The sequence below is a fragment of the Sinocyclocheilus anshuiensis genome, unplaced genomic scaffold (assembly GCF_001515605.1).
Source record: "Sinocyclocheilus anshuiensis isolate Anshui unplaced genomic scaffold, SAMN03320099.WGS_v1.1 scaffold1155, whole genome shotgun sequence".
In the NCBI taxonomy this organism is placed as follows: Eukaryota; Metazoa; Chordata; class Actinopteri; order Cypriniformes; family Cyprinidae; genus Sinocyclocheilus; species Sinocyclocheilus anshuiensis.
Genome location: NW_015542398.1, coordinates 264,296 through 275,734, shown reverse-complemented (window position 1 = coordinate 275,734; position 11,439 = coordinate 264,296). Strand labels below are relative to the sequence as shown.

General features: G+C 36.0%; 1 protein-coding gene across 1 annotated transcript in view; it reads right to left on the bottom strand.

The window, feature by feature from the left end:
* The window catches only part of LOC107692887 (voltage-gated potassium channel subunit beta-1-like), a 31,967-nt gene that overhangs the window by 9,183 nt on the left and 11,345 nt on the right, over positions 1 to 11,439 (bottom strand). Inside the window, exons 3-8 of the mRNA XM_016492097.1 lie at positions 10,641 to 10,678; positions 8,357 to 8,436; positions 7,419 to 7,463; positions 7,261 to 7,305; positions 7,050 to 7,093; positions 3,159 to 3,245 (exon numbers count right to left, since the gene is read on the bottom strand). Coding sequence (XP_016347583.1) covers positions 3,159 to 3,245; positions 7,050 to 7,093; positions 7,261 to 7,305; positions 7,419 to 7,463; positions 8,357 to 8,436; positions 10,641 to 10,678 — 339 coding nt within the window. The remainder of the gene's footprint in view (positions 1 to 3,158; positions 3,246 to 7,049; positions 7,094 to 7,260; positions 7,306 to 7,418; positions 7,464 to 8,356; positions 8,437 to 10,640; positions 10,679 to 11,439) is intronic.

Sequence of the window (11,439 nt, the reverse complement as noted above, 5' to 3'; positions counted from 1 at the left end):
TGAAGGGAAACTCCTGGGACAGATGAACTAATCAGGACAGGAACAGGAAACTAACCAAATAAGGGCATGGGAAGGCACATGGGGAGCAGGACACACACAAAACATGGAACAGAGTCTGACAGGTATATACAGTATATATATATATTTTTCTTTTATGAATAGAAAGTTCAAAAGAACAGCAATCATTTAAAATAAAATAAAAACTTCTGTGACATTATAAATTACTTTATTGTCACTTTTGATTCATTTATGCATCTTTGCTGAATAAAAGTAATAATTTCTAAAAAAAAAAAAACAGACCCAGAATGCACCAAACAAGATCAACTGTAAGTGCTCTAAACAGCAGTAGAATTATGCCTAATCATTACCCACAATGCTTAGCAAACTCGAGTCAAGTTTAGAAAGTATCCTGGTGCCACCACACATCTTAATAAGGTATTAGTCATTCTGTGCTGCATGTAGTTGTGTCATATGATAGCTTGATTTGATTTGTATGTGTGGGAACATTGAGACAGTGTTCTGTATGATTTTGATTTGTGGCTTTAATATTTCTACTATAGACTGATGTGGACGATTCAAACACAAATAGGTCATTTGAGATTTGTGCAAACAGCCAGTAGCTGCTTAGTCTACAATATCAGATAAACACTACTAAAGACAGATATGTGTTTGGTGTTTATTAAAACGGCAACAAATATTACAGGTCATGAGGGCATTATAGAGTAAGACTGTATTCATTCAATTATGAACATGACCTACATATATACACAGACTGTGTGTGTGTTTGTATGTGTGGTCTCCCACAGTTCTTCAATACAAGTTATGTTCTATCGACAGCATCCATGGCATACTTTCAATTACTGTAGAAAATAATTACAGTATTTCCCTCAGATTGTAAAAAGCAAACAAAATCACATTTACACTAATGCACTGAAAATGAAAGGCTATAGGGTACTGCACTGCACCAAAACATTAAAAATAACCTTGTCTGTGCAAAATTCTATCCACATATTATACAAACTACTTTCTTCTACTGTTAAAAAGATTTATACAGATTTCATCTTACTTTTTGGTCAAATAAATATAAGCAACTGCATTAATTGCATATTTTCTTTCTCAGTTTGGGCCTTTGAATAAAACTGAGGTGTTTTTTTTTTTCCCTTGAAGACCATATATGTACAGTACTAAGATATCAGGACCGGCATCACATTGATGATCTCATGTCTATTTCACAAAGCTCAGCAACAACATGGCAAACACATTAACAGGTCTCCAGGGAGGCCAAGGGTAGTAAAATTTGTTCTCAGTTCAGTACCAAAATGTTCTTTCATTAAAATAGCCTACTATCATTATCTTCCCATGAGGATTTTACTGTACGTGCCAAGAACACATTGCACATCAATTTGGATTAAAATCATTCCAGCCTCGATGGTAGAACGATGATTAAACGTTTTACTTTGTTAGATCTTCTGCTTTCCCCCACCGCGGCTTTAAAGCTGTGATTTGCACGGAGAGTCCACTTAAGATTATCCTCACACTGTAGGAAGTCTATGCTTTACTTTTCTGGCTTGTAACCCTGATGCTAAATGTGTTCACATGTTGATAAGACTCACTCATACAGACAGGAAAAATCCTAACGTAGTCCAATGGCAGAAATCAGGTGTGTGTTGTCCCCAAAAGATAGCTAAATCTAACGTAACCTCTCTATTGGACATTTGGGGATGTCCTGAATAGAATAGAATAGAATGCTCCACATTAAAACAATATAAGCAGTATGTCCTCATTTAGATTGTAGTAAACATGTATTAGACTGTGTGTGTAACTGGTATTCCCTACATTATGGGGACCAAATGTCCCCAAAAGGATAGTAATACCAGTACATTTGGACCTTGTGAGGACATTTTTTTGGTCACCATGAAGAAAACAGCTTATAAATCATACAGTGTTTTAATGAAGAGTTTTGAAAATCTAAAAATAGTTTAAGGGTAGGGTTAGGGTAAAGGGGTAGAGAGAGAGAGAGAGAGAGAGAGAGAGAGAGAGAGAGAGAGAGAGAGAGAGAGAGAGAGAGAGAGAAGTAGACTATAAGAAGTAGACTTCCTGAGCACTGCAGTGCCACAGAATTTGAAAGGGAGTGAGAGAGAGGTTAGACTGGGATTATGAAAAATGGCCTCCCGAGATGTATGGAAATAGCACCCTACATCCTGTTTTACACACACACACAATTTAGACCTAGTATGCAGAAAAAAACAGACTTTTGCCAAGGCCCCAAGCACAGGGTCCCAGTAAACACACACCGTTCCAAAGTTTGGGGCCATCGGGATTTAAAAAAAGAAATTAATAGGCTACTTTTATTCAGCAAGGATGCATTAAATTGACTAAAAGTGACAGTAAAGACATATAAAAGATTTTGTTTTCAAATGAATGCTTTCCTTTTGAACTCATCAAAGATTTGAAGATTTTGAAATTCATCAAAGATTCCTGAAATTATCCTGTATTATGAATTAAACACAAATATTAAGCAGCACAACTGTTTCAACATTGATAAGAAAAAAATGTTTCTTGAGCAGCAAATCAGCCTATTAGAATGATTTCTGAAGAATCATGTGACACTGAAGACTGAAGTAATGGCTGCTAAATATAAAGCTTGGCCATGACAAGAATAAACTACACTTTAAAATATATTCAAATAGGAAAAAACTAATAATATTTCACAATATTACTGTTTGATCAAATAAATGGTGAGCATAAGAGACTTCTTTCAAGAAACATTAAAAAAAAATTTGAACTCACCCCTCACACTTTTGAACAGTAGTGTCCTTAAACTGTGTTCTAGCATTGCTTGGGTGGTAACAAATAGAGTTTCCTTCAAATGTCTGCCATTATTCAGGTAGCTAGGTTAAAAAAAAAAAAAACTTTACCTTGCTCAGCAAGACTCTCTTTAAACTGCTGCACTGCTATTACAGTAAAGAGAAACTTGCTGACAGTTTATGCTAATGCTATAGCAGCTCTTGCGACAGTTCTATACAAGCAATGCATACTTGCATTTCTTTACGAATTGCCTCTAACCCATTTTAGAATGCAATGATGCACAAAATAGAGCTTGCAAAGCTAGAAGCATCAGTGTAGTGACAGTTGTTTTGGACCTAAGCCTCACCTACCTTCCATAGGAGTGTTGCTATCAGGACGATTGGCAAAAACCACATCCACATACTCCAGCTGTAACCTCTGCAAAGAACCCTTCAGACCTACAGAGAGAAAACACAGAGAGAAAGCATAAGAAAATGTGCATGTTTTTTTGTATTCAGAGTATAATTTGTTTGGTTGGTGTGAAAGTGAATCCAAAATCGCATCTAAATCCACTAGAAAAGATGGTCTGGGATACGTTTAGTATGCTGCAGGAAAGACGCTCATCAAATAACAGCTTCAATTTTGGTCTGTTCCTCACACAAAACTATCAAATGGATTATGGATTTGGATATGACATGGAATATAATGCATGAGTTGTATGAATCACATTTGTGATAATTCTATGCTGCTTTTTTCAGTTTTGGAGCTCAAACAGCCCCAATTTCCATTCACTTTCATTCAAAGAGTAGTATAAGCATTCTGCCTAATACAATATTTGTTGTTTTGTGGGAAAAAAGGTTTGAAGCAACATGAGGGCAAGTAAATTAACTTTCATTCAGCTATGAAACAGGAAAGATTAAAAATGATGACACAATCTCATATAGTTGCCTAAGGACCTACATTCATTCTTAGCTGCTATCTGACAGCCAGAAGTGTGAAAAGACATAGAGGGATGAGAGGAGAGAGGAAACTCAGACAGAGCAAAAATAGGATCAGGTGAGCAGTTGAGAGAGGATTAGAAAAGTACAGCTTTGTAGACACCAGAGAAGAGGAAGAGAAACACGATGAGGAAGCAGAAAAAGGATGAATGATTGAGTCTGACTGTCACATCATTGCCCCATTCAGAAACAGAGAGAGAGACAGAGAACAAACACTGAGGGACAGTTCATAACATACATTATGCACTGTAAGCAATATGTTTATTTGTGTTTATCTATAGACTAGGGGTATATCAATGACCATAATGATATCGTCCAATATATATAGATATCGGGCAGTCGTGGCCTAATGGATAGAGAGTCGGACTTGTAACCCGAAGGTCACGGGTCCAAGTCGCAGGTCCGGCAGGGATTGTAGGTGGGGGGAGTGAATATCCAGCGCTCACTCCACCTTCAATAACACGACTGAGGTGAGACCCTTGAGCAAGGCACCGAACCCCCACAGCACTGGCTGCCCACTGCTCTGGGTGTGTGTTCATGTTTGTTCACTACTCACTGCTGTGTGTGTGCTCTTGGATGGGTTAAATGCAGAGCACAAATTCCAAGTATGGGACACCATACTTGGCCACACGTCACTTCCTTTCCAATATAGGCTTATTTTTAAATTATCAAGAATATTGTGAAAATGGTGATACTGGAACTATATCAGTGCTTGTTTCAAACTTGTAGAAATTCAAAACTGGTATTACTTTATCTATGAACACAAAACAGTACAGATGTATAATATCGACCATTATATTAGTTATCGGCCGTAAAAAATTACATATTTACTGTATAAAACATATAAATATATAAAAACAGTGAACCCAAAAATAATTTGCGGTTATCGTATTGACCAATATATTATTTCATCCCTTATAGACCATAACATGGCCCCAAAAAGGCAATTCAGCCACACTTAAAATCAATGTCACATAAAAGTATAGACAATTATGTACACCATTCAAAAGTTTGGGATCGGTAAATTTTGTTTTGCAAATGTATAGGTGAGTATCTTATGCTCACAAAGGCAGCACTTTTTTTGATAAAAAATACAGTAACAGCACTTGTGAAACATTATTACAATTTAAAATAACTGTTTTCTTTCCTAATTTTATGTTAAAATGTAATTTATTCCTGTGATGACAAAGCTGAATTGTCAGCAGCAGCATAAAAAAAAACCATTCTATATGATCTGATGCTCAATAAACATTCTTATCATTATCAATACTGGAAACAGTTGCTTAATATTTTTTTGTGAAACTCATGCTACAGGATTCTTTGATGAATATAAAGTTCAAAACAACAGCATTTATTTGACATAGAAATCTTTTTTAAACATTACAAATGTCTTTATTGTCACTTTTGATCAATTTCATGCATCTTTGCTGAATAAAAGTACTAATTTGTTTAAAATGTTCTGTTGTGAACCTCACAAACATCTATTCTGTCAAATGTTTTGCATGAAAAGTGCTTGTGATGTTTTACCTTTTAAATAAATGCCACTTGGTTTGACATTTTATTGTTTAATGCAATGGCATTCAAACATTTTTTGATTGCTGCTTAAGTGTCCAAATACTTTTTGAGGTCACTCATCTGAACTCCGCGAAAAACATTTATTCTTCGTTCTATTTAAGCTTTTCTTTCAAATAATACACACACTGTACTGTAGCTTTACTTATTTCATACACTGGTATTTAAGTACTGTGAAAGTAATGGACTGGCAAAACTTTACAGTCATGCCAATAAATCTTGGCTGAAAGAGAAAAGAGAGAGCGCAAACACACCAGGTGTGTTGAAACAAAGTTGTCAGATAGCTTTCAGGTGATCAGACGCTGGCATGATTACTCTGCCATACTGAAATTAATCTGACAGATAAACCCCACACTTCTCCTTTCACAAAAATACTGTAATCCAGCCAATCTCAGACTCATTAATCAAGCCTGTGCTCACGGAGCGCGCCCTTGCATCCGCCACGGCTCTAATCAGTCAGAATTTTCTGGGTTTGTGGAGGAGATATTCTTAGCAGGGAGCTTTTTTTAAAGTACATAGAGGATAAACAGACGTTTCTTTCTAGCCCACAAACAATGTCAAACAAACACAAGCAAGGAGGGTAGAGAGAGGCGAGCCAGAAAGGAACACTACACACAAGCTGGAGTGATAAAAATAACTTGGAGAACAGGAGGGAGGGAGGGTGGGACGAGCGCAGCATGTGAATGATTCAATTAGTTTCATGAAATACAAACAGTGAATTTTCTCAATCTGAAAGTGATACAGAAATGGCATTACAGATATTAAACTCTCTGAAAATCAGTCGTCCGCCTCTGTCTCATAGAAATACAGTAATAGAGCAGAGATAAATCTGAATATTATTACACATAGATTTCCACTCTTGAGCAAGCACTCAATTAAAGATTATGATTTCAAACACTTATAATTTCATGTGGTTGATAATCGGAATATGCAAATATGCCATTTTAATTATGCATGAGGCTATTAAGGCAATATGAATTTAGCGATGCAAGTCTTTTAACATACTTTGTTGTGTCAGGAACATTTATTACTATTGCCATTAATCACAAGCTCATTCTTTAAAAAGAGATTATAACAATGGGTAAACAAAAATACATTACAAATAAATGAAAAGCCTTTAAAAAATGGCAGCTAAATTTGTATGTGATCAAATCTTTTTTTAAATTGTTAATTTTTTAATATTCATCAGACTTGAGATTGGATGGGTTAAGACAAATAAACTCAAAATGAATGAATAAATTATTAAATACGTAAGTAAAGAAGTAGGTAAGTAAATAAATAAAATAAGATTGTCTTGATATCTTTATTATGATTTTCATGTACATGTATCTTATTTTAAAGACATGTTTACTGGAAAACAAAACAACAAACAAACATTCAGATTATGAAAATTATATTTTGAAGTGTAATAAATGTAGAAGGTAAATGGTTTCTGTATCTATACTGTATTTGAATCAATATTTTGGTTTGCATGTGTTACTGTATAATCGTTTATCAGAAAGGATTGAGAAAGAATCTCACACTGTTTAAGAATGAATGCTGGTGTGGGTGCTGAGGCCACACACAGTCTACTGCAGTGAAAGAGAGAGAAAAAATCAATAAAGGAGGAGGGAACTAGAAAGAAAAGAAGAAAAAAGGTTCAGGTCAATTACAAACGACAGGGGAATTAGACGAAAGAAGAAGAATCTCTACCTTCAATAATGTGCTTCCTAGAGAGCCCACGCTCTGTCTCTGCCCTAGAGAAAGAAAGAAAGAAAGAAAGAAAGAAAGAAAGAAAGAAAGAAAGCTTTATATAAGCAGACTAAATCTAAGAGCCTACATCTCATGGAGAAAATGAAAGTAGATTTTATTGACAGAATGAATAGTCAGATGGCAGAAGAAAAACAGACAGACAGATACTCACTTTCCTCCCCAGTACAGTTTAGTGGTGATAACCAGACTGGATCTCCTGTACACACACACACAGATTATGGACTATGTGTGAAAGCAGTGGTCTTATACATTTCTCAGCCAATGAAATTGATGATTAAAATGATAATATGAAAGAACTAAGATAAATACCTCCAACACTTCTTTTTGATAATGTTTCCTAGGATTATTTCAGCCCTGTGAAGAAGAAAGATAAATTTTGAGTGCTTGCTTTGAGAGATTTTTTTCCATGGCACTGTGAGGTGAATTCACTATAGCACTACTCTATGCATATATTTAAACTTAAACTTTAAAGTTACTGTCATTTTTTTCAGGGTAAACACACCTCCTTTGTATGCATGAGTTTCATTATAGAAGTCGCCAGATTCACAAGCGTCAGCGCTATTTGCCTGATGCAATTAACGTTGAGCTATGGGTACTGTCTATAGAAAGCTGGAGGAAATTTAAAGCTTATTTAAAATGAATGTTAGTGTACTTTTCTAGTGATCATGACAGCAGTAATCCATCAAATTATGCTCAAAGAATGGAGAAAAGCATTACAACCAGGCACGTATCCAGACTTTTGCCATTTTAAAGGTGCCTTATGACAGTGGTAGAGTGATGATGTACAGCTCCAGAAAAATATGACCACTCTAGTCTGTAGCGCCATGCACTACCTAACTGGCCAGCAAACCTAAAAATTGATCCATGCAAATTTCATTTAGCACTAAATTTGTGGCTGTGTGCATCTCGCCTGGAATGCATAATTCCTTTAGTGAATTTGGTGCAAAAGCAATGTGTGCAAAAATGATGCTATCAGTGCGTGCAATTCAATCATAGCGACTTCCCTTCTGCTTCCTCTAACAGGTTTAGATGAATCAGCTTGGCAAATTTGGATCTGAAGTTTAAAGGCTGGACTGTAATCCAGGATTATTTGTGCTCTTATACACTGGCTGAATCCCAATTGGCACTTGATGCTATCCATTTAATAGGTTCTAGTATGAAAGATTTAGATTAGTTAGATAGTATGCTGAAGGTGTCTGGATGGATTTAGCCACTCTGTTTTGCTGTAAGTCAAAGGTCAAACTCACTTCCCAGCTGAATAGACCTCTGCAGTGTCAAAGAGGTTAACCCCATTTTCATAGGCTATAGTCATCAGCTGCTCTGCCACCTGCAAAACACACACACATACACACCAATATCAAGCACTCAGCTGTCAGTCAGCATTGCAGAGAGCTCAGAAGTGTGTGTAAACGGATAACTGAGTGCTCACCTTTCTGAAAACAGTGCTGCTTAAAGGTGGGGTAAGCGGTTTTTCAAAAACGCTTTAGATCTATGGTGTAGACAGCATTATAATGAGTTCTATAGTATTTTGTCGCGCCGCGCCACTCGCGTCTGGTGTAGATACGGTGTAATATTGGTTTTGCTTTGTTTCACAGAACTAATCGTTGCCTGGGTTGCGTACGTATGTGTGGAGCGGAGCTATCAAAATAGGGGCGAGACCCTTTTGGGGTAGGGACGTGTTTGTTTTGGTGATTTCAAACGTCAACATTGGCTACCAGAAATCGCTTACCCCACCTTTAAATCCACTTCACATGATTCACTGTCATGTGAAGCATTTTTCTAACATTTATGTCCATCACATTTAATTTGTCCAAACCAAATTCAGGGTTGAGCTGGATTTGTACTTTTTAGACATATTGTTTTGAACCTTCGCAGAATTTTTTGTCACTTTTATTCATATGGACAGTGCAGTTAGGATAGGAAGCGATGCGGAGAGAGGGACAGAACAGGATCAGAAAATGCATGTTATTCTAAAGAAAAACAGTTTATCTTTGTAAGCTTTCATCAAAATGCAATAGCTTGCTCTGCCCGTGAAACAATTTTCCTTTTCGGTTGATTTCACAGAGCACTGACTGTTATTTTTCAACCCCTCCCCTCCAAACACTTGGCTCCATCCTGGTATTTAAAGCCCGCTTGTCACTATGTATATAGGAATACAGTATGTGTCATAGCATTGCATGGAATTAATAGCATCTGACGGTGATTTGGTGATTGAACACCTCACACTGTTTGTCACATGATGCAGAAAAAAATAATACATGCCTTTATGGACAGATTTTCAGGCAGACGTAATGAGCATAATGGCATTCATGCACATAATAAGTTAACACAAGTTTATTATTATGCGTGGATGCTTTGTAAATGTATCCTTTAAAAATTGTGCTCATCATTTTATATACAGTAACAGCTAGTCATGAAGTAGGATGAGATAAATTAAAACTGCACTGCAGTATCAAAACTGTTTTCAAGATTTAAAAGCACAAGCTGTTAAATTACTGAGACACACGAGTCTTCATTACCCATATGAAATAGCCTTAAAACGCAACCTTAGGGACGGTTCATGCAGAATGCATTTCAGATGACGTATAAATCTCAATTTCGAAAAATTGACCCTTATGACTGGTTTTGTGGTCCAGGGTCACAATTTAGACTGTGCTGCTTTTCCATTGTTTTTCTATGTAAATGTGCACTAGATGGACATGTTTGACTATAGCTCTCATGTCTTATATCTTTTATGGCATCCTGCACATGACAGCATTCTAAAAGAGTATCTGTTTTTCTTGTGTAACTGCTGTAATAATACAATGATCTTCATGTCAGAGTTGAATCTTCTGTTGACAGAACAATTGACATGGTGGCTAAAACCTCTGCATTCTCTACAATCTCTCTCTAGCTCTCTTTGATGGAGAACTGTCAGCATGAGTGACAGTGATCCGTTCTGTCAGTGTAGTTGTATATTGGCAGACAGATGAGGAACAACCGTCTGTTCAGCTGCTGATGTGATGACATATGACATGTGGAGAAGGGGACCGAACGGGGACGTCCGCATCTCGCATAATTTGATTGGACAAGAAGGATGATTGGACAATAGAGGAGACTCCGCCTCTGGGGAAAGACAGGCTTGTGGTGGAAGTTGTTGCTGCAGGGACTTTTATGATGTAAGAGCCGCTAGTATTTATGTGCATTTGCCCTGGGTGAGTGTCAGAAAGGGGCACTGGCAGAATGATATTATTGTTTGAATAATGAGGAAGACCACAGCATGATGTGTCTACGAGCCTTCTTCTCTGCCAAGACTGTCAACACAGAACATGCTTATCTGCCCAATTTGTGATAATGGCTAGAGTGGATTTAGAAATGAGAATAATGGGTAAAAACGAAACAAAACAAAAACTGATTCAACAATTATATTACAAAATAATTTATTATTTGTAAATAGATTGTTTACCCTCTAGATTAATTGTTTTCGAATATATCTATGGTATGAGTTAAGTTCATTTTCAGGTTATGAATATAAAAATGTGCAATACTCACCTCATCTGAAATCTGTCCCCCAAATGTCACCCACGTGCCTAAGAGAGAGAAAGAAATCAAAAGAAAGAGAGGGAGTGTGAGTCAGAGGTTATTCACTGAGTTTTTATTCCAAGTAGAGCTTGATTTATTTGCTCTGGTGACTGTTACAGAAACGCTCAAACATATTAGAACGAGAAACAGACCTGATTCTGAATGTTTTACAGTAATAATACCAGTTAAATAAGAATTTTTTAAAAATAAGTTCAGTGACATTTCCAGAAACTTAACTGTTGTTCAGTGGATGTGGTGTCTACCTGTCACTCATATACTGATGTAAACAAATCAACATTTCCCTGTTCATTTCATTCAATATGATATAATAATAATGGTGCTAATTTGTATAGGATGCAAACCATTTATTAAAACTATTTATCTATTTATTTTTATTTTTAGAATTATGACTTTTTTTCAGGGAAATCAGGGAAGTCAAAACATTAAAACTCACTTTCTAACTTTTTCCTGCATTTTTTAATATTGTTAAATATTATTAAAATTTAAAATAAATAGTTTTGATTTTAATATGTTTTAAAATGTTGTTTATCTGGTGCACAAGAAACATTTCTTATTATCATTGTTGAAACAGTTGCTGCTTAATATTTTTGTGGAAAGCGAGAGACATTTTCTTCAGGATTCTTTGATGAATAGAACGTTCAAAGAACAGCATTTACTTAAAACAGAAAAATTATTTGTAACATAAATGTTTTACTGTAACTTTTGACCAATTTAATGTGTCCTTGCTGAACAAAAGTACTAATTTCTT